Source organism: Oxyura jamaicensis, chromosome 2 (assembly GCF_011077185.1).
Source record: "Oxyura jamaicensis isolate SHBP4307 breed ruddy duck chromosome 2, BPBGC_Ojam_1.0, whole genome shotgun sequence".
In the NCBI taxonomy this organism is placed as follows: Eukaryota; Metazoa; Chordata; class Aves; order Anseriformes; family Anatidae; genus Oxyura; species Oxyura jamaicensis.
The window spans coordinates 62,179,748-62,203,461 of NC_048894.1; the positions used below are offsets into that span (position 1 = coordinate 62,179,748).

Here is a 23,714-nt window from a genome sequence, read left to right on the forward strand (position 1 = left end):
TTCTTTCTTTCTTTCTTTCTTTCTTTCTTTCTTTCTTTCTTTCTTTTCTTATTTATTTATGTATTTTTACTCTAGCAAATGTTCCTGTCCTGATATCACAAGTTTCTGTTGTCGATAGGACTATGAAGGTACAAGGCACATAAATGAATTAAGTATAGTTAGGTACTACTCGTGTTCCAGAGTTTATTGAATATAAGACATTGTTAATCACGCATGTAGTTACAGGTGAATTGAAATCACAATCCTAAACCATTGCATTATTCTGATATCATAATTCTTACCAGATTCAGCAAATACTCTGATCTAGTAATAACAGCTGTGCATTAAGTTGTAGCAGACCAAATTGCACTGGAGTCTGAGAGAATCCAGGAATGGATTCCTAGAACTAGCAAGGAAAAAAGAAAAAAGAAAAAAAAAAAAAAAAAAAAAAAAAAAAAACACCTTCCTGAAAATTATTTTGTTGTAGAATTGGAGTTTTGATGAAATAGCCATTTTTCACTGTATATATCCCCTTGACATTCCAACAAAAAATGATTGTGTGTGTGTGTGCAGCCTCCAGCTTTCTGATGACTGTTGAGGTCTTTTATGAAAAGAGTATCAAAACTTTATATGAGATGATCATAGAAAATGTGAACAACAGTGAGGCCTATCAACTAACCAATAGGTTTCTCAATCAATTCCACTGTTAAGCATATGAAAAATGAAAGAAAAGGACAGATCCTTGGTAATACTTAAGTATTTCCTTAGCTTGTAACAACAGATTTTCAAAAGTTTTCTAAAGCAGACCCAATGGTTCAATTTTAGCTGACATTTTGGGAGTGTGTTAAAATCGCTTAAGCAACTCCTATGATAATGTTTTTAATGATTCATTTTTTAAAAAAAGAAAATGAAATGAAAAATTATTGTACACGTTTTATTTCTGTAGAGAAATAAATCAAAGCTCTATGTATTCTTTTGCTCATCACCTTCCCGAAGAGGAGAGATTTTAATTAATTCTGTCTCTGAGAAAGATATTAAATCCTCATCTAAGCCCAAGCAGCAGTTCTTATACAGTCTTGAACTATTTTGCATGCTCAGAACCACAAAAAACATTATTTTCCCCTAAAGCAAATTGTGCTACAAAAATGATGAATGCTTCAAATGCAGAGATGGTTTGCTTCTCCTTCATTTAATCTCTCCCTAATTTGATACATGTGAATGCATAACTTTTTTTTTTTTTTTTTTTCCTTCAGAGTTCCTTTCTGCTCTGAAGAGAAAAACTAAAGAACTCTTCAGCAATTTTAGTCTTTTTAGGAGTTCTGAAAACTTGGCTCTGGGCAGCAGGAGCACCACATCTCACGCTGATTCCAGGTTTGTTTCTAATGACTAACAAATCACGTTTTGTGTGTGCTGTTTTACTCCACCCACACAACTGTTAAGCACTGGAAACTTTTTGAACTCGTTTCCTAACTGGTAGTTTGTTTTACTCTGTCTAGCTTTATTACAAGAACAATATGACCTGACTCAGTGGTATGTTCATACACAGACTGGACGTATCTTGCCTAACAAATGGAGACATTATTTTGCCTATAGAAACAGTAAATAAGCTCTGCTTATACATATAAGTATATAGTCACTAACGTATGAAGAAAAAAATAGTCTATCCCCAAGGAGAGCTGGAAACCCAGATCAGCAGCTCACACACTTGTGTACAGCCTGTGAGATGAAGAGACCTGAGCCCATTTATTTCCATGAGAATCTGGCACTACCTCTCCATAACACACTGCAGGTAGAACAGTCGTTATCAGGGTAGCTAGCAAAGGCTGGCTAGGGGTAGTGTGATCAGTTGGGTAATTATGCCCGTTCTGACATTTGTCTGAGCATTTTTGTCATAATACATATACAATTGTGAGCAAAGAATCAATGCCATAAAATATCCAAATCATTCTGTGCATCTCATTGAAATGCCAGTAAGTCCAGTGGTCTATGAGCCACAAAAGTCTATTCAAATGTGGGGCACAACAATACTAGACTGAGTTGATGTGACCAGTTACAACTTGCTGTATGTCCAGTCACTAGGTGATGTGAGTACTTATATCAAGTATTTCCAAAACCTCATGACAGTTGCTAAATTGTGTATTTTTCTTTAGATAACATTGTTTCTTTGAATTGTGTATTTTTCTTTACTTAACATTGTTTCTTTGAACGACTTTTCTGCTTCCAAATCAGTGTGTGGGGTAGTCCTGTTTTACTCCTCTTTCTTCACACAATCCAAACCATAATCAGATGGATATATTTCTTCACAAATGGAAATGATAACAGCATATTTCTTCATTATATTTTCAAAATATATTTCTTAATGTGATCAGGAACAAGAATACAATGGCCTTGATAATCTAAACTCTTCCCAATAGTATCCAAAGAGGCATTCCTGAGAAGTGTATTAGCAAAAGACTGTAGGATTTTGGAAATAAAACTTTGAATCACACAGGACTGAGTAATTTACACCTCTGTTCTCTCTGTTCCCTAGCCCTTTCCCCTGCTCTGCAATCCAGAGAATTCAAAATAAATGCTGGCACAAAGCTGGTGATAGTTCATCCTTTGTGCTGCCTGAAAATAGACATCCTCTTCCTCTACGAAAATGACCTGGGATTTGATTGTATATTATGGATGATATTGACTTCTGACCCCCCATGCCGGTTCTGACATGGGTCATATTCTACCTGTGAACAGTTACTGTTGTTGTTGTTCTGTCCACATGGAGGGCAGAGAAGCAGAGAAGTGGATGAAGTACATCTTTCTCTGGAGAGCCTCAGCTTCAATAACTGAGGAAGTTACACCATTCAAATTGTCCTTCACATGTCTGTTAGTGGTGGCAGTGCAATACATTTAGTTTACTCCATCTTAGGCTTTATTAAAGGGGAATTGGGTGTAACCTGTTCCCCTTCAGAACAATGGTTTGTTTTCTTTCTTTCCATATGTGTGCATGCATGCAGATGTTAGAAGGCTGTTAGAAGTATGCCTGCTACTGCAAAGGGTTTTTCCTCTAGCTCTGCATAATTTCTTTGGCCTTTTTAAGTGGAATTAAGCCTAAGAGCAGTTAGATTTCAACTGGCTGCCTCTATATTTAATAAATAATAACCCTTCCATGAAATTGTAATTGGCAATAAAATGTCCTGCAATTCATCTAACAGCTTTCCACCTCCCTTGTAAATCTGCACTTCCACACTGCTGCTCATCGCCAGAAGACAGAGCATATTCATTACTTCAGATACAACTTCTTCCACAGAAATGAGGACTGGGATACAGGAACTTCAAATTCTTTCCTGCCACACTTCCTTTTGTTCTCCTACCTCCCACTGGGCACAGAAATCCTTCAGTTTTTTGACCTCCATTGAAGATTGTGCTAGTCTTCTCCCAAGCTTTTAGGGTTGATGGATTAGCCTGATTTCTCTCAGTATCCCTCTTCTCTCTTTGTAGCATCTATAGTACCATTTGATCTGAGATGGGAATTTATAGAGGAACAAGGAGCTTAATATCTTCCCAGAACTGCAAGCTCATGTCTTAGCCATTAGATTAGTCTTCATCCCCTGAAGAGGAAGGGAGAGGTTCATCAGCTCCAGGCATCATCTGAACTCCAATGGGGGAACAACTCTTAAATTATGGCAGGCTTTAACGATGGATTCAACATCTTGTGTGCCATCACTGGAGGTTGTAGGCAGAACTTGAGGGGTGGGAGGAAAGAAGCACTTCTGTCCCCAGGCAGTTGTGATGTGACATCTGTAAGACATAGTCTAAGATGAACTGAGAATTGGTTGTAGTTCAACTAAATGTGGACAAAGGGAAGAATAATGCTTTAAAGCAACAATATGAAAACTGTACTGAAAATAATTCCTGGTTTGAAATCACATATGCATTAAAAGCAGTGAAAGGCACCACCATTGGTTGTGGTTGTTTAAAGCACTGCAAGACATCCACTTGTGGAACCCAGGATGACCTCAGTTTTCCTCCAACAGCCTTCATGTATGGTGCTAAACAGGGCTGTGGCCCTGCTGAGTCTGGCGTTTAGCTCAGGAGACTGTATAAATGCACAAAAAGCTGTTGATGCCAGTTTTAGACAAAATGGGAGCTGCGACTGCACGCCCTCTCTGCCCATTCTTCGCTAGCCTTTGTGTTTGTTTTCGTTACCACGGCCCTGCAGCAGAAGGAGGGAAGGATAGGACACTCAGACGGCTGGTGTTGTGCTCCCCGTGCTCGCCCTGTGGCCGGACCCATGTTCTGTGGGGTGGCTGTGTGCCTGCTGGCCTGCTGAGGACTAGCCTGGGCTCACCTGCAGCCATACTCCCCATCTGGCAGCTCAGCTTCATTTCAGAGCTGCTTTCTCATCCCAGCTACAGCGGACATGCCAGCGCATCGAGAAGGGCAGATTTTGAAAGAAAATCTTTCTGGTAACTGTGAATTCTTTCTGGTAGCTGTGAATTCATGGTGTCTAATGAGTTGTGTGCTATGCATTACATCTTGCCAGGACCTGCTGGGACGGGTGCCATATCCATATCCTGGACACCTGCTCAGCTCCTTGAAACCAAAAGTGCTCCTGTGCTATATAATGAATGATATGATTTTGACTGCCTTGATATTGTATAGGAATGCACATTTATCTATCTTCTGTTTCATGTCACAGGGCTTGGCTCTTTTTTTTGCTAAAGATAGCTGTGATTCTGTCCCTGAATAGGAACTCTCCTGGGAGAATCAGGCCCTTGTGAAATACATTATTTTCTTCATGGTTGTGCTGCTAGAAAGAGAGGAAAGTATTTGAAATTTCAGAGTGTCTGACACTTTCACTGACATGACATTCTTCTACACACTTTCTTCACCTCCATGCTTCTTTTCAAAGACAAATCCTTAAGAATTTCTTATTCTTCTCCAAGAGTTTATTTGCAAATACAGATAAATGCCCACTAATCCTTTCTTTAAAGTGGACCACCCTGAATTAATACCACAAGTAGAAATACCACAGTATAAAAAGGACATTAAACTGTTGAAGAGTGTCCAGAGGAGGGCTACGAAGATGGTGATAGGCCTGGAGGGGAAGACGTACGAAGAACGGCTGAGGTCACTGGGCCTGTTCAGCCTGGAGAAGAGGAGGCTGAGAGGAGACCTCATCACAGTCTACAACTTCCTCGTAAGGGGGTGTCAAGAGGCAGGAGACCTTTTCTCCATTAACACCAGTGACAGGACCCGCGGGAACGGGGTTAAGCTGAGGCAGGGGAAATTTAGGCTTGACATCAGGAGGGGGTTCTTCACAGAGAGGGTGGTTGCACACTGGAACAGGCTCCCCAGGGAAGTTGTCACTGCACCAAGCCTGTCTGAATTTAAGAAGAGATTGGACTGTGCACTTAGTCACATGGTCTGAACTTTTGGGTAGACCTGTGCGGTGTCAAGAGTTGGACTTGATGATCCTTAAGGGTCCCTTCCAACTCAGGATATTCTATGATTCTATGATTCTATGAAATGAAGGTGTGAAAAAAATCTCCTTGAAAAATTCATTTTTCTATGGAAGAGGAATAAAGTGCTCATCTTTTATCATTACTATTAGAAAAATGCTCTGTGATTTTTATGACCCTCCTTCTTTACTAATGGTAAAATACAGATTTTTTGCAAAAGATCGATCCAATCCAAAACTTCAATCAATAGAAAGAATCCACCCTCTGGCAGTCGGGGGATCTGATTCAGAGCTGGATAGATACTGACTGGTCATTAATCAGGCTGGACATAGGCAGAGATTTGTCATCTCATTCTGTGAAGGCTTTGAATATTTCAAATTTGAGTTTGTACAGATTCAAAATAAAATCAAACACATATTTCTCTGTATAAGGGAGAGGCTCTTCAGTTCCAACTGCCAGCCTCTAACTTCAGAACTCAGAAATTAAATCATAGAAGATCATTGCTATTTCAGATCTTAGAGGATTTAGAAACTTGATGTTGTCTCTGCCTGGTGTGGCTAAAAAATGTGTAAAATTGTGACTGCAAATGCTGGAGGAACAGTCACACCCCAGCTAAGAGAACCTTAAGTGGAACCTTCATGCATATGCAGATCATGCAAGCCAGAGACCAGCACTAGACTTGAGCCCCACCATAGAGAAGGCACACATGGTGCCCTCCCTGCTGTACCTGCAGTGCTGACCTCCGAGAGCCCTGAAATATGGGCATCCCTTCCCAGCACTGGGGCCACCTGCAGTGTTGGTTGGTCCCATCACTGTCAGCCTGGTTATCTCTGAGCCATGGTGAACAGAACTGCACCCCGCAAAGGCACAGTGCAAAAAGAAAACAACATGCATGCTAAGCAGCTTCAAAATTAAAGGAAAATAAACTGATGTTTCATGCAGGTTTCCATGTCAGGTGACAGGAATTGTGTCACTAATGTGTAATTTCTGCGCTGCTCCTGTGCAGTGAGGATGCAGGAAGGCAGCTCTCCAGTGGTCCTCAATGCCAGCATCAGCAACTGAGCCCCTCTGCACTGCCCCAGAAAGTCAGCTTTGGGGGAGAAGGACATGAGGAACAGCAGGCTGACCTTCCTCTTCCAAGGCCACTCTATACAGATTTGGATAAACATGTTGTTTTTTGTTTGCTTGTTTGTTTTTAATGAAAAGCAATTAACTTGTCATACTGTTAGAAGCAAGAAATAACCCATTTTTTTCTTTCTGAAGCCTGATAGCCTTATTTCTTCTTTGCATTTAGTATGATTATGTCTAACTACTCCAGGGTACAGGAAACTACAGACAGCAAGAATCCAAATATTTTTGCAGTTTCCTTCCAATACAGCCTAAATACAGAAAAGCCAACTCTACTGTAAATTCTATACAATACACACACACACACACATATATAACCTTGAGATTCTGCATTTCAGACGTGCTTAATTTTTTAAACTATTAGGTGCATCTGAAGGTTCAGATCAGCTGAATTTGGGGAAATGATCAACATTATGCACAGTATTAATCTCCTGATTTCATTTTTTGTTTCCCCCTCTTCCCAGTAAGGAAAACCATGCCGTTATGGGGAGACACAAGATGCATGTTGCAGGTCTCCCCCCCTGTGTCTGCTCATGGAAGATGAGCATAAAGCTTTGTTACATTCAGCAGCTGCAAAGTGTTCTACTTAGCTTGCACTGGAACAACTTATGCTCTAGTTTTCCAGTAGTCCCTTGGTTCAAAGCTATATTTGAGAAATAATTTTGTGTAGCTTCTGAGACCAAGGTCAAAGAATGGCCAATGAAGTGGCCCCTAAAACAAGTCTTCTCTGTTCTTCTTATGAATATTCCATTCTCTTTGTTAAAGATTATTTTCAAAATTGTTTAATATTTCCTATATAGGAAGCATGCTTATGCTGTGGTGTAGTAAAATAGTGAGACTTAAAAAGAGAAATAGGCTAGGTTAAGAAAGCAAAAATCACATTTTATTATACATTAGAAAAAAAAAATGTGTTTCTATAAAACACATAAAAACATTTAAAAAAATAATTTGAGAGCATCTTTTGTAAAAACAGTGGGAAGACTCAATTTCTCTCTATGTAAAACCACCTAAATCTCTTCAAGCACTGAAATTCTCAGACTTTTCAAACGCCTGGCTGAGGAAAACAAAGATGGTTATAGGAATCAATCAGCTATACATTATCCACCGAGGAATTGCTGGGATTTGATCTTGCCTGCTATAGACTTTTGAGATTCGATCAGTAAAGTCTTTTATTTCACCATTCATTCCAGGGGTATTCAAACAGTTTGCTTAATCTTGGGGATGGTGGAGGTTGGAGGGAGCAACCCTAAACATCAAATTTCAGATGTTTTTTTAGAGACTTAAAAATAAGAAAATAAGCTTTTTGTTTGTTTTTTTTTTGTTTTGTTTTGTTTTGTTTTGTTTTGTTTTTCCCTAGAGAATTAGATTAATTATAGATATGGTACCACAGACAGCCCATGTCTTAAAATGTTGTGATTAACTGATTAACCACCAAACAAACAAATGAACAAGTAAACAAAACAGCATTTCAGCAAAACCAGTCATCAAAAAAACGGGGCAGTGACAGTCACCAAGAAATAATCCAAGACAGAAAAGGTAAGAGTAATGGAATATCTGAATTACCTCTTCTTTTACCTGAATTACCTTTTTAACACCATAAGCATTACTTACAGCAACCAGCTGGCAAAGCCACAAGAAAAGTCACTCTTGGTTTAGTCCTGAGAGCTGTGCAGGATCATGTATGTACTGAAAAGCTTCTTTGCACTTCTAATATGCTTGAGACTATCATCTGTGTGGGAATGAGGGAGCCAAAAAAATCCTAAAAAGAAAATATTCAGTGCAGGAAGTTTTAACTTATTCCATAAATATCAGAAAGTAAGGTTAAAAAAAAAAAAAAATTTTTTTTTTTTTTAAAAAGGAAGAATAAACAAGAGGTAGGATGCTTTCAGGAAGCTTGGATGCTACCTGAATACTTTATAACAGGGGTTCAGTCAACCTGCATGACCAGTCAGAAAAAAAAAAAAAAAAAAATCCAAAATATTTCCTCCTCTCTTTCAGATAATATACTAATGAGTGATTTCCCTGTTGATTTCAGCTAAACATGGTGGTTCTAAGAAATTTCTGTTTATCCTTTCATATTCCAACAGGTGTAACATTTGTTTAAGTATTGATCACTGGTGCATATAGATCAGTGCTGGTCCTTTCTCTTCATGAATGGTTCTAATTATCTATACGGGCCAGGACCAACCATCCTCCTCTGGATGATTTCACTGTATCTTGGCAAAGCCTGAATATTGCTTGGGCACCCAGAAGTTTCTCCAGTCCCTCCAAGCTTCTGTCCTGCAGGTAACAGGAAATGGAGAAATAGAGTTGGTGGGACATGGCTATGAAAATAGACTGAGTACTGCTTATGATTGCATAGGTCTCAAGGCAGAACAGCTCCACTAAGCTGAACAAGTTCTGGATGCACTAAATGTGAGCTTGTGCCCCAGGTCCATGCTTTTACAGCTATGCCTGGCTCCAGAGCTGGCAACTGTGGATGCCAGAGAGTCCTGAGCCCACAAGGCATATGGATGGGTTCCACGTGTGCTAACTTTCTTACCAGCTGCTGGTCCAGCTGCTGGAAAGCGCATGTGGACGGCTGTTGATAGAGATATACTGAAAGAGAGCTCAAAGGGCTGGTGCCAGCTTGGCCTTTTTTTTATCACTCAGCTACACTGAAGCCTGATGCCTCTGGTAGCCAGTGGTGGAGCAGTGAGAAGCTGGTTTTGCTGCTTTGCTTTTACAGAGAGACTGGTCTGCATGAACTCTTAGGAAAACAAGCACCTAAACAATTCAAGCAGAAGCCTGTGATGGAGGTCAGCTCCACAGAAGCCAGCAGCAGGTCCCCAGCTGGCACCGGCTGGCTGGATTTCACCCTTGTCACCTGCACTGAGACAGTGACTTTCACTGAAGTGGTGGAAGAAGAGGAGTGGGGATCCTTTTACTATTCCTTTAAGGTACAGCCAGTGCATTACTTTTCTCACAAGCTTTGGTGCATTTTCAGCACCTCTGCAGGGAGGCAGCTAGGATTATTGAACTTTTTGCCTGTGTATTTGTGGGTTTTGCCCTCCCAAGACAGGTGACAGCATGTGTGAGGCATTTACAGAAAAACGAAAGAGTTACAGGATTTGGAGTTCAGACTTGCAGGTCTTAGCCAATTGTCTCCCCTTAGAAGATGGGCTGGTACTGCTTTTCTAAAGTGGCATTGTAATTACACATGCATCTTTAATCAAAAGTGCATAGTAGTTTTACACATTTTTACATAATTTCTTCTAGCCATAGTCTTGACATAAGGGATTTCTTTTCAATTTTCCATCTGTAACAAACATCTGCACACAAATGAGACAGATTTTTTTTGTGTGTGTTTGTTTCTTTGTTTTAAAAACAAAAGGGACAGGTTTTAATTAGTTGGCTAGTTTATTTGTTTTCATCCTGAGAGGGGGATGCAGCATCTCTTTAAGAACATACGGGATGAATGATCCAGTAGTGAATGCTGTTGAATGACACGAGAAGTGTATTCATTCATCTCCCAAAATAAACATCACCCTTGCAATATGTGAATGTAGGAAAAAGATGAAAGAGGTACTGAGTTACATCTTTGCCTTAGCTTTCTGTGCCTGTTGTCACTGCTTAATTTCATGCTGTGTGTCATGTGTCACTTTACTGTAGTTTTATCAGTTATGTTCAAGTTACTAAAAGGGCTGACAAGAAGTACCCTGCCGTTCCCTCTGGTGCTTCACTTTCAGATGGAAAGGTGTAGGCACTCACCTCATTTGAGAATATCATCGTTTATCAGGGATACATTCAGATGAATTTTGACTTCCAGGAGATTGATAGTCCTCTGGTACAATGCACGTGGAATCAAATGAGTTACCACTGGTTTTCAATTCTGCTAAGGAAAAAGTTGATCTCTAGTTCTACAATTCATTAATTTGGTTCTCATTTAACATTATACTTTTTTACTTTATTATTTTTTTCTTCTTGGTAAGACAGTACTGTCTTAAGTGGGATTTCAAGAGTGAAAACTTTCTGTTTTCCCTTTTCATTTTTATTTTTCTTTTCATGTTACAATCCTAAAAGGCTCTTGAAACAAACAACACAAGTGAGGAGCAAAACCTTTTTTTAACTACTTTTTCTTTATCTCCTTTCTTCTCTCCACACTGAGGGCTGTAAATCTGAACAATGTCATGGGAGCAGTATTTTATAATGGTAAAAGTGACAAATTAATTCCATGTTTAGAAAGTTCCCAGGCAGAAAATAAAATGCTTCTTAATAGGGCAGAATAAGTAAATTACAATAATTAGGATACCATGGATAGTCACGTGTGCTTGTCCACTGCTAAAAGAAACTTGATTCAGTTAGCTGAGAGCTTCTCATTAGACTTCCACTCCGCTGCCTTATGTCTAGCTCTGGTAAATATAGCATGAACTTTGTGAGGAGGTTCACTGATTTCACATCAATTACCAACTGCTGATAGGCATGGAAATATTTTGACTCTGGAGACAAGTCACAGCTGGTGTTGCTGCTGCAGGAAAGGAGGAATAAAGCACCTGCTCTGACAACTACTGTGCAAGGAAGACAGGGCTCCCTGCCAGCAATTTCAGCTCTCTCCTATTTCTCTTTGGGAAATGCAGAGGTGTAATCTACCTAACCAAAGGCATACTAGGAAAACATAATTAAATGAATAAATGGAGACTAGGGAGTGATGCTCACACAGTACCTGCATCAATTCCTACGTTAATGGTTCTTTTAAGGATTTTACCCAATGTCAGTTCTGTAGGGTATCTCATACGCAGCTTGAACTATGGGATGAAAAGGGAGCACTGTTTTCTTCTTTTCCTCCCATGCTTCAGAAGAACTACCTGTACCCACCTACTGGTACTGTCTGGGTTACACCATGGTGGCAACATTGCAAAAGTAAAATAATGTGACTCAGAGCTGAACCATGAATGCTTCCCTGCTCTCTCTTTCAGAAACATTTGAATTTCTCTTCAGAGTTTAACAACTAAATCCTGTGCTGTTTCAGCTTAAAAAGCATTTTGCCAGTTCAATTAGATTTCTTCTTTCTTTCTTTCTTTCTTTGCTGGGAAATGGACCATTTCATCCACTTAGAGGAATGTGCGCTTCCCTTCTGGAAGTTATTACTGTAGCTGCTTGGCCAGCTGCTAGATGAGGCTTTGCCCCCCAAAGCTGCATGTGAGTCTGCTGCCATGCATGATAGCCTTGGAGCTGGGGTGCAGTTGCACCCTTTGGGGGAGGACCATAGCGTGTCACGGGGTATGCAAGGTGAGCTGGGGCTTCCAACAGCAAAGACAGCAGCTCCTGCCCACCTGCAGGCCGGTCTTTCTGCTGTGTGATGGCAGAGTCACTGAAATCTTATCTCTGCCTGGGTGCCTTTACATGATGCATGCAGGTCACTCACTGTCTTGAACCACAAACTCTAGAAGTCCTGTTGGCTGTGCCAGCACCAAATTCAGAACAGCTGTGCAAATTGGTATTAATTACAAGTCCAACTTCCCAGACCAAAGGAGAATTCATTACATCCCTTTACAATCTCCCCCAAATGCATTTAATCTATGTGTAAAAAGGCTCTAAGCAAGTGTCAACTGACCTCTACCAAATACAGTAAGCTGAAAAAATCAGAGATTATCCGAACATCAGTGGCCTCCCTCCACTTTTGGAGTCCCTCAGCTCTGCATACCTGACTCTCGGGGACCTGGGACACAAGGTGCAAACTAGAAACCTGTTTGGAGAGCCTGGGGTGAAGCCAAAATCTCCAAACAGGTTCAATGCATCCTGCTGAGAAAGGAGTAGCTATGATCAACAGGGCTAGGGGTCTTCATCAAGGCTGGAGGAAGGACCTCAACAGGCCCCCAGCAGCTCTGAAGCTTAGGCAGTCCTGACTAGTTTCATTTCTTTTAAAAGAAAATCTTTTGGTAAATGGGATGCCATACTTTTATGCAACTGAGTAAAGATTAGGGTGCTCAAATGCAGAAAAGTCCCAGTCATTATTTCTTCTTTGGCAGGACTGTGTTCCCACCACAGTCCTTCCACATCTAGTACCTTTCCTTATTTTGTTTCCTGATGTGTAGATCTGAGTCTCCGCCTGTGTAGCAAGGCACAAGAGTTTTGCTGGTTTTACACAAGGTTGTCTGGGAATCCCAGTCCCATGCTACCAGGTGGGAACCCCAACCACTGGGCCGAGGTTGGTGCCATGACCCCTGGTCCCTGTGTTGTGCAGCATCACTCCAGCAGGGACACCAAAGGATCAGAGCTCTCAGGAGAAACAGCATGCACATTAAATCCACTACAAATGATTACAAAGGATTTTTCATGAATAATTAAAATTCCCCTCCTTTTTTTTTTTTTTTTTTTTTTTTTTTTTTTCAGGAAGGACAGACAATGAATGTCCTTCCCCACCCAAAACCCTCACCCCAGTAGCATTGCCAGTATCTGCATGTTGTAGCCCAGGTAACTCAGATATTAAACAAGACTGTAGAGCCATGCCAGTGTAAGCATAAATATAAGACCGCATACTTATCATCCACAGAGAATAATGTTCATTAGAAAGTTCTGGGCCTACCACCTCCTGCAAAAAGCTGAGAAGACCAGTGTGCAGAGAGAAAGTTTACATAGGCTAATTTTGTAAAACTATCAGGTAAGAAGGATGTGGTTCCAGGTGTCCTCAGAATCTGGGGCCTTATTATTTCATCCAAATGCTGGAGTCTCTTTATCTCCTGGAAAGCATTCACCTATACTATTGCTCATTCTGATTTTAAAGCAGACTATACAAACCATCCCATCCTTGAATACATAAGAGAAAAATATTAATGGGTGCTGTCAAATTTCTGGGGTAATCTGTGCAAATGCAATCATATATTTTAGGAAAATGGGCAAACCAAATAATTCATAAGTGACTTTGTTATCTTTCAGTGGAGGGAGAGGAGGAAAATTAAGTGTCAGGAACTCCTTAACACAGCCAGTGCAATATGCTGTGATGAGCGATGCTAGTGTTGGACTGTCACACTGAGAATGTAATAGCTGATCACCTTCTGAAACAAATCTGAAATGATCTGGGGTGGGCTGGCTTCATCTACTAGCTTAAAGGCAGTACAAACGTGATCTGACTATATGACAGCCCAGCTTTGGGTAGCTCTGAGACAGACAATACAAGCAGTTTTATACCACTATCCCTCAGACTTCTGATTTCATGGTCCACACAGCCCATAGGGTTTGTATCTGCCTCTCCTATAAATTCAGACCTAGAAAATAATAATTTCTTCAGTTTGTGAGGTGTTTTAATTAGGCACACCTAATCATCTTACCCCTTTCTGTGATTAAGAAAGAACAGTGTTTCACAGTTTTTAATAGGGCTATCAAGATCATACAATTATGGATGGGCTATTGAATGACCTAATATTATGTCATCTTGTTCAAAATATTCTATGAAAAAACAGATAGATACATCATGATAAATGTATATTTCCTGATGAGATCAAAATTTGCAAAATACATTTATCTTCTGTGGAAGCTCCCTAGAGTACAACTGGTAAAAAACAAACAAACAAAAAAACACACTATAATAACTAAATAGTACTGTCCCAGTTTATTATCCATGTAACAAAGCACAGCAGAATGGAAAATATGAACCATCTGCTTGGAAAATTGAATTATTGTTATATGTTATTGACTGAGAATCTTGCCCTTTACACAAGTCACACCTATGGAGGATTTGAGGGCAGGCTGGGGATGGTTTGTTTAGCTGTTATTGGTGCTTAGAAAGATCACAGTAATTCACATGCATTAAATGTTGCCCAGTGAAGTGACCCTGCCTCACCGGCAATGGTGAAGTGAGAGATAAGAAATATATTTTTTTAAAACTGGAGATTCACAAATCTACATATATCTATATATTATACTACCAGATTTCAAAAAGGATTGAAAGTAATCTTAGTCACATAATTACCCCTTTGTTTGAGATTGTGTTCTGATTTAGTGAATAGGTTTCCTTGCCTAGTCTGTTTCCCCAAGTCTAAAATGTAGAAAGTATTCTAGATTTTCGTCTATGTAACACGTTGACATTCAGAGACTATGAGTGTAATACCATACCAATACCAACTCAAACTGCTTCTCAAATTTGGCAGAACAGAAAACATGAGCTTGGGTCCCTTTCTAGCTGTGCCCTTCTTCCAGGCATAAAGTTCTATGGAGAAGTGACTGTTGCCAGCATCTCTGACGTACTGTGAAGGCCGCATGTGGCAACACATCACAGGATTGCCAGAATAACCTACAGCCATGTGCTGGGAAGTTAACAGAGCCATCCTGTGAGAAATCATTGCAGTAAAGTAGCCTCTGTGCAGAAGAAGATATGAAAACCATCAGGCATGACCATTGTGTCTGCTGAATTCAAAGCTCATGCCTGACTCAGAGAAATGTGAGATGCAGATTGATTTTTCTTTGCTAAGCTTGCTTGGGGATATTGGGGTTTGAAGAGAAACCACTTAATTAATAGCCAAGGTCCATGAGAGTCAGGGGTGTTTTTTTGCCCCAGGGCTTAAATGGGAAAGCAGTGGTCCAAGAGACAAACCTGAGGCTGTACTAGTATTTATGCAGTTTGTATCGTGCTCAATTCCAAGGCAAGCTACCAAAAAAAAAAAAAAAAAAAAAAAAAAAATCAACTCCTAGAGGGTTTGTTGCCTGCCCAAATGTCTTCCTCTGAAATTCAATCACAGTGGAAGCACCTTTAAATAGAAAAATTTAAAACTTATCCTTGAACTGACTCTTTTCTCAGTCTTTACTATCTTCACGAGTTTTCTCAGAGCTTTTTTTTTGTATCAATCAACTTGCTTTCACAAATTTTTAAGGACCATCTTGTGTGAGTGTTCTATAATGACATCTCATTTTTGACTTGCTAGATGGAAAATGTTCTTTCAAAATATACTTGTATTATGGGAATGGCCAGTACAATTTCTGCTACTTGTAACAACTAAGCCATAAGATTTCAGTGATCTTCCAAGTTGTTTAATGTGTTTCTTTCTTCTGAGACATGGTCCACCTGCAAATGAATTAAGTGATCCAGCCATTTATTTTGTGGCTTTTCCTTCTCCACAGATGTTCCCTTCTTCTTTTTCTTCTTCTTCTTCTTCTTCTTCTTCTTCTTCTTCTTCATTTTTTTTTAATTTCTTCTTCTTCTTTTTCTTGATATTTTATTTATTTTTATTCTTTTTGATATTTCTTGAGAATTAGAAGGTGGTTTGAATTAATCATCTGAACGTTCACATTTAGGTGCTTAATGTTTGGTGTATGAAGATTATTTCTAGCCTAAGTATTCCTGTTGTTCTCTCTCTTTTGATAAAAGTATTGTTGACTCTTATTTTGTTCTCTCTTGACAGTGAGAACTGCTATCTACAACTAAAGTATATGTAAGACACCTACAGCTTATTTTCAAACAGATTTCTGTTGTTCTTTTCACAACCTAACTTGGGTTGAAAGTTTCAACACAGGAAGACAGATGGATGTTTCCAGTTGGCACTTTAACAAAGTTTGTTCTTTTTTATCTCTTAAAAAAACTTTATATTGTGTGTAGGTAAACACAACAATAGTTATGAGCACTTTAATGTCATCTCACTTTACTTCTGACAGCTCATTTTTTAAGCTGGTCACACCCTGGCTGAAATTCTTTGTCTCAGACCTCTGCATAAGCTTTAACTAAATGCCACCTAATACTTTTTTTGCTTTCCCTAAGACTTAAGATATTGTGTCCTTCCTGTGCCAATAGCCTTTACAACTAACTTACAGGATGGCTTTTTATTTACATAGAAATTTCCACAAAGATCTGCATTGTTCTATGATACAATAAATAAAATAGGTCACCTAGGCTGACCACTCAAAAGATAATTCAAACAATACCAGATTGTTCTGTTGTCCATTCATGTTCTGAATATCTTCAGAGATGGAGATCCCATAGCCTCCTTGTGCTCCAATTCCAGTATTTGACTTCTCTCATGTTGATTTTTTTTCCTAATATCTAATCAAAATGTCTTGTGTTGCATCTCTCATTTATTGCTTTTCATTATTAATTCCATCTTAGAAACAAAGAATATCCTCAGTTGTCTGGCACCCAAAAGGATCATTGAGTCCAGATTCTGGTTCCACACAGGACCACCCCAAAATCAGTCCCGATGCCTGAAGTGTTGTCCAAATATTTCTTGAACTCCTGCCATGACCATTGCCCAGGGTAGGCTGTTCCGGTACCTGACCACTTTCTCAGTGAATAATCTTTTCCTAATATCCAGCCTGAACCTTCTCTGCTGCAGCTTCATTCCATTCCCTTGGGTCCATCTTCTCCCCTTAGATAAAAGACGGCAGCAATGAGACAGCCTCACCTCCATCCCACCCAGGCCAAGAGCTCCTCTATGATTCTGCTGTGGAGAATTCTGGCAGTATGGAACAGAGGTTTTCTATTTTTTTATTATTTTTTTACAAACTATGAATTGTGTCAGAGGTTGTACCAGTATCTTTAAGACTCCTTAATGAAGTTGAGCCAATTTTTGAGCCAGTCTTTTTTTGATCTCTTTCAATGTTACAGTCAAAAATGCACTTTAGCTTAGAGGTAAACAGATGGTAAATCCCCAAGTGGAATCAGTCAAGATGCATTGCACCCATCTGCCTCAGGAAAACTAATTCCCTTCCCTTCCCATCCCCATTTTTTGTTCCACCCTAAACAAAGGCAGCCAAAATAACAAATCTGTCCAATGTATTTTCAGTATTCAAAATTCAGTACTCCAGATCTTCTACAACAGGATCAAAATAATGCAAAACCTGGAGTCATCCATTTGCTTACCTGGTCTGTAATTAAAGTGACTTTTTCAGAGGATGAGAAAAGATTTTTTTTGTCCCTTTGGGAAAGTGCAATGCAATCTACTAGTGGTGAACATCATCTTGAGCATACCAGTTCCCCAATCCCCAATTCAGCAAGCAGATTTATGTGTTCTTTTCACATGTTAAGAGGATGTTCCTTGTGAAATTGCTTGCTTTGCTCCATGATTACATCTCAATTGCTGCAGTAGGTTACATTTGTAACATTATTTTTAAAATAAACAAAAGGTAAGCAGTCAGGTTGTGTGTGTATTCTCAGAATTTAACCAGCTAGCAAGAAAAAGGTGCTCAGACATGTAAGTCACTACCAACCTGTGATAGGAGGGATCAGTGCCTTTTCACCAAACTAACAAGAACACAGAGCAGGAAGGCAGCAGGTCAGGGAGGACTTGAATTTGCTATACACGTTCTCACATCCCATTAAGGGACCAGCCAGTCTCATTCAGAATGGTGTTAAACACTTCCCATTACTACCCCCTACACTACAGTAAGTCAGAGATACAGCACTGAGGGCCTGCAGGCAGATTTCAGAGGTGAATTTTGTCATTGGTACAAGATAAATATAAATCATATTATAATAAAACAAATGCCTACAACCCATATGGATCCCTTCTGCCCTGGGATGGTATATGAACCATGAGTGAGTGACACAGAAGACTCTTAGGGATGTAGTTTTTTGCAAATATAAAGCACAATACACCTCAGGCTAGACTTATTGCAGCCTATGAATTCAGAAATTTTCTCAGAGACAAAATAACAAACCACTTCTACAAGCAAAGGAAAATGCACACACTCTTCAGCCAGGTTTTCTGGCTTACATTTCACCCATGAAGAGGCTTGCTTCATTGACTTAAGCTGGTTTTAATCTTAAAGCAAATTAGAATAACACTAATATGTGCTCCAGATGTCAAGCACTTCTGTGCTTCAAACAACAGTTTTGTGGAATAGCAACATATGCAATTCTTATAATCAAGCCAAAGAAATTCTCTTGACTTTGATTTGTTCTGTGACCTTAACTAGGTCACCAGCATTTTTAGTTTTTCTGATCTAAAAGTACTACTTGATGACACCAGTCTCCCTCACAGCATTCTTGTGTAATGTAATTAGTAATGCCCATTGCAAAAGCAGCCCTCACTGAAAGCTTTTACACAAGGGACCTTGGAGATGTTATTATCTTTCTTTTCATTCAGAATACCTTTGGTGTCTGTGCAAGATATTATTAAATAATGGTGTTTTTTTGCATTTTTAAAAATCACCGTTCTGAAGGTTGTTACAAAAAGAGAATTTTTGCTTGATGAACAAACATGGCATGAAATGAAACCTCTATGTTTAAACAACCTTGGTGTGATGAATAAAACAGAATTATAGAAAATGCAGCTGCACTGAAGTTAGGGATCAATCAGCTATAACTGAAGCCTAAGGCTTATTTTTAAGGCTTTCATAGATGGAGGTTTCACTGATTCAATCAATCCATACAAGTATATTTGTAAGTCAAAAAAAAAAAAAAAAAAAAAAAATTTAGTTCACTGATTTTGGCCAATAAGCAGTGAATCTGAAGAAGAGATTATCTCCCTTCCACCCCCATCTCCCCCTACCCCCCCCCCTTTTTTTTTAACAGCAGTCTTTTTGTGTCTTCAAGGCTATGCTTGTCTTTTCCTGCAGTCAGCTCTTTCCTATATTAAGCAATTTAATTCAGTCAGTCTCTTTTCCCACCTATATCCTCTGGAATGCTCTCACCTCATTGCCCTATGCCTCTCTTGAAGCATGGTGCCCTGAAGTGGACATAGTACAGCAGCTGGGTACAGTGGAGGGTCAGAGCAGAGACAAGTGACACTTGTGTTGGTCTCCCGGTGGTGGTGGCTGTTTTCATGGTAGTGCTCAACTCATGGGGATATTCACCTGATACGTGTTGGAGGGATAATGTTTTGAAGGCTCACCCAACTTGGTGTTATTACATCTAGTGCACTGTAGAGTCCTACGCTGCTCCTTTATTGAATGGCATCGTGTTTCTTTCATTGCCCATTTCCAGTTCTTCAAGATCATTTTGAATTCCAGTCTTAGCTTTCATGAACGCCTTTATCATGGTGGGCATTCCATTAATAACTACAGGAGTTTTTATTCTGCAGGCTAATACAGACTGACAGAGGCTGCAGTGATTGAAATTGCCAATTATAGTACCTCTTTAATCTTTTTCTCTTCTCTCTGAATGGCAACTACACAAATAGATGAATAGAAACTTTGGCTTTATACCTTTGTCTATGGCCTTTCAAGCTTACCTCTCCTTATTCAGCTTTTGCACCTTTTAGGTTATCTTTGTAGACTGGATTAATTGTACATTTCTGTAGAGCCTAAAGCACTGATTTTTTTGGCAGGATGGGATTTAAGCTGACCATACATGCTGCCCCTATATGGGGAGGAAACACCCCTCTAACACAGTCTCTGTCGGTACCTAGGTATTCCTTCTACAAGAATCATGAAAAGATTTGTTTCAGAGCCTTGATCTGTTCTTACCCTTATCAGCATAACACAGGAATACTGAATTTCTTTCAAGGAAATGCTCTCCTGGTTTTATATCACAGAAAATGGGAGCAAGTCTTGTCCCATAGCTTTCTTCACATGTTAAAGATCTGTTTTGTAATAGAAAAGACAAACCAAACCCTGAGGAGAACCTATTGATTTCAAGGACAAATGTGATATGAAATCTTAGTTTTTGTTTGTTTGATTGCTTGTTTCTGTATTTACCTTCCAAAAAGACACTCCCTTCCAATTTCTGTACAAAACAAAGTGTATAAGCATAATTTCACCATTGCTCTGCCAAACGTTTTGAAAGGGACATTCAGACATGAAAAAGGTGTTTCTTTTGTTGTTGTTTGGTTTGGTTTGTTTTTTTTGTTTGTTTGTTTGTTTGCTTCTTCATCTAAAAGTTAAGAATTCAGCCCACACTGGTTGTCTTATGTAGCTGAGTCTATAATCAGCAGAGACAGGCCATCCCAGGGTAGGTGAGATGAATGGTGACTCATGCCTGAGTTACAGCCATTACCCAGACTACAAAAGCCATTTAGACTAGCTGTCTCTCTTTAGAGCTTTAAAGTTCGGTGAGGTGGCCCTAATGGCAGATTATACCGACAAAAGTTATCATGCTGGGAAAAGTGAAACCATATAAACACAGCCTTCACTGTGCACTTAGACTAATCCCCAGTTTTAGGGAGTGCAGTCTTGAATTGCTCATGCACTGTGTCTTGCCTTTCCCGCATGTCCACGTACATCACAGGATACCATCACCACCTACCTGGAGCAAAGCTGGCTGAGGACCATGGGCCACAGCTTGCTTTCCAGTAAATGAGGGACTACAGATGTTGGCTACTGGATCTGCTGAGCCATATGTGTATTTTTTCTCTCACAGACTATAATAACAATGCAACAATGCACATATTATTATTGCTGCAGGATACTTCAGGATTTTTTTTCCTGTGTTCCCCTGCTCTGTGCCCTTCAAACTGTTGCTGTGAAAAGTGCCTTCAGAAGAGCAGCAGAACTGTCTTCCTCCATGGCACTACATACATTACACAAGACAGGTTTTGTAAGTGAGAATTTTGCAGAAATGCAGTGTTTTCTCCAAGCTGACCCCATGCTCACCAGACTCAGTGCTTCTCAGAGCTGGCTGGAGAAAACGAACTTTGCAGTCTCACACAGCTAGAAGAAACCTACAGAATAGCCACTGGAAAATAACTAATCTGAATTTAGAGAAGACAAAATCATTTTTTTGGTAGTCCAAAATGGAGTGAGAAAATTTTGTATGCACTCGCACAAAACAAGCAATCGTGCATATGTACGCCCTTGTTCTTGCAGCCAGAGGATCCTGACGCTTTGAGAATGTTTTGAAACTGTTTTTCTTACTTCTTTTCTTTGTGCACACTACCACTAGGGGGCGTTTTGTCCTCAGGTATTACTTGCTAGCAATTTTCCTTACAATGGGTCATGCTTGCTTTTCAATCTTGGTGCACATCTAGATGATGGAGTGGATGTCTGAATTTTATAGGGCTTGTGCATGACCAATACTCACTGGAGCTGTGAGGAAGAGAAGTATTTATTTCCCCCATTTCTCCAAAGGAGCCCATCTATCAATATTCTTTACAAAGTTAGTCCATTGGTTATTTCACAGCTTGTTGGAGCAACACGAGAAAACTGAAGGCTGCCTCTCATTTTGGTGTCCAGTGCAGAACACAAATAGTGATAGTGGCTTTGTGAATACAGAAGTAATATGCAGGCACTGCAAATCAAATAATAGAATTATATATATATATATATATAAATTCTTCTTATCTCATTTGTCCTAGGTTAACTGACTGGCTTAACTGTAGTCACTATCCACTCACCTACCTGTATGATTTTTTTTTTTTTCTTCTTTCCAATGCAGACAGAGCAGCTGGTAACTCTTTGGATCCTCTTTATTGTCACAATTGTTGGAAATGCCATTGTGTTCTTCTCTACATGGAGGAGGAAGCGGAAATCTCGAATGGCATTCTTTGTTACACAGTTGGCAATCACAGGTAGTGTATGGGAGGGAAAGGGGCATCTGAGCTGTGCAGAATCCATATAAAAAATGACAAAAATGTCTTTTATTAATAATAATAAAATGCAAGTTGAATGGTGAAGAATTCAGTTGCCACCTAACATCCAGCTGGATCTGGATCTATTCTATTGCCATGAGACAGATGGATAGCTGCTTATCTTAGGGCTCAGTCTGCCTCTGATCTAAAAAGATGTTGCTAGATGTAGTAGTGTCTGTGTCAGACACAGCAGCTGCAACTCATTGATTTCACTGAATCTTATCTTCCAGTATGAATTTGCATCCACATGTCCCAGAAGTTATGTCCCCAGCTGTTGTCATGAAACTGTTTAGATTAAACTAGTTTAAGATGAATCTCTGGTGTTTATCTGCTAAAACCCTTTCTAAAGTACTTCATTACAGTGTTGCTCCATCAATTATGCACTAGCATTAAAGAGTGAAAAAAACTTCCTGTAGTCTGGTTTAACCAAGTAAGGGAGAAACAAAAATGTAAATTTGGAGATGAATGCATTTGGGTCATTTTTTTTCAATGGATTCCGATCCAAGAACTTTGTAGTTTTTAAATGAAATGAAGAATGTACAGAAACCTGGTTTGTAAAATGTCGATCTCAGCAACTAGAAATGGAAACGAGCATAAGGAGAACATTGTTTCTCTGTGGCCTTGAATCGACTGAATTTATGGGGTTTTAACAGTTTCCCAAGGGAAAATGTGTACTGTTTCTACAACAATGTCCTGCTACTAATCCCTGCTTACAAGACAGCTGTGTTGCTTTGCTTGTGCATATAGGATTTATTTATATATATATATATATATTTGTAAGATATGGTAGGAATTATAGCAACATCCACTAAACAGCTATTTAATACATGTTTTCCCAGAAATTTTGAGTCCTCCTTTGATGTCTGTTTTATCTATTTAAACTGGAAAAGAAAAGGACTATACTCCCCAATTTTTAACGTGTTCATCTCAAGTAAATGAACACCTGCTCATGGTCTCAGCCATGCCTACCCAGGGCCTTGTCTTATTTGAAGAATAGCCCTCACCTGAAACAGTTAAAGCAAGGTGTGCAAAGTGATGCAGAAGGACTAGCCCATAACTACAGGTGATGTAAGAATTATTTCAAGATGAGGAGACGAAGGTTTGCAGTCACTCCTCTTCAGAGGAACTGATGGCTGGTTTTTGTGTTCATCTGTAATAAAAAGTTTCACTTATCTTGGTTATGACTTCCATGTCACTTCCTTCATGTGCCAGTGGTATTTGCCATCAGATTATATATGTTGACACAGTCTCACAGCACACTTTGAAAGATGCAGTCACAGATCATGTGTGCCTATATGAGTTTCAAAATAGCCGGTTTCTCTTCCCAATGCCAGGTGAATATACAGAAAATGGTAAAAAGTAGCAAGACAAGCAGTAACATGGGACAAGATCAGGAGAGTATCTGAAACCTCAGATGGACACTGTCCACTTTCTAACTGATGCCATCAGAGAACAGAGTACTGAGGACAATTGTCCTGAGAAAGGTTTTGGAACTGAGATGGGTGGAAAATGGCCCCATGTGTCTATCACACAGAAGGCACAAGGGCCAGTCTCACTGCCAGAGCAAATGCACAGGTCAATGTGGTAATAGGAAATGGTTCTTTATAGGAAGAGCTCAACTAAACTTGCCAAGGCTATCCGCCCCGAGGCAGATGTGCTCTGCAGCGGAGCGGGGGATTGGGACAGGCAGGGC

The 23,714-nt window shown here is 39.6% G+C and overlaps 1 protein-coding gene and 1 long non-coding RNA gene across 5 annotated transcripts in view; one reads left to right on the forward strand and one right to left on the reverse strand.

The window, feature by feature from the left end:
* Window positions 1-3,394: 3,394 nt before the first annotated feature.
* LOC118161516 overlaps window positions 3,395-23,714 on the reverse strand; it is an 81,356-nt gene continuing 61,036 nt past the window's right edge. For both annotated transcript variants that reach the window (XR_004748064.1, XR_004748063.1), the window contains exon 3: window positions 3,395-3,759. This is a non-coding gene — a long non-coding RNA (uncharacterized LOC118161516). The remainder of the gene's footprint in view (window positions 3,760-23,714) is intronic.
* The window catches only part of NPSR1 (neuropeptide S receptor 1), a 61,063-nt gene continuing 46,551 nt past the window's right edge, over window positions 9,203-23,714 (forward strand). For all 3 annotated transcript variants that reach the window (XM_035316967.1, XM_035316968.1, XM_035316969.1), the window contains exons 1-2: window positions 9,203-9,490; window positions 21,829-21,961. In XM_035316967.1, coding sequence (XP_035172858.1) covers window positions 9,344-9,490; window positions 21,829-21,961 — 280 coding nt within the window. In that variant the 5' untranslated portion in view covers window positions 9,203-9,343. The remainder of the gene's footprint in view (window positions 9,491-21,828; window positions 21,962-23,714) is intronic.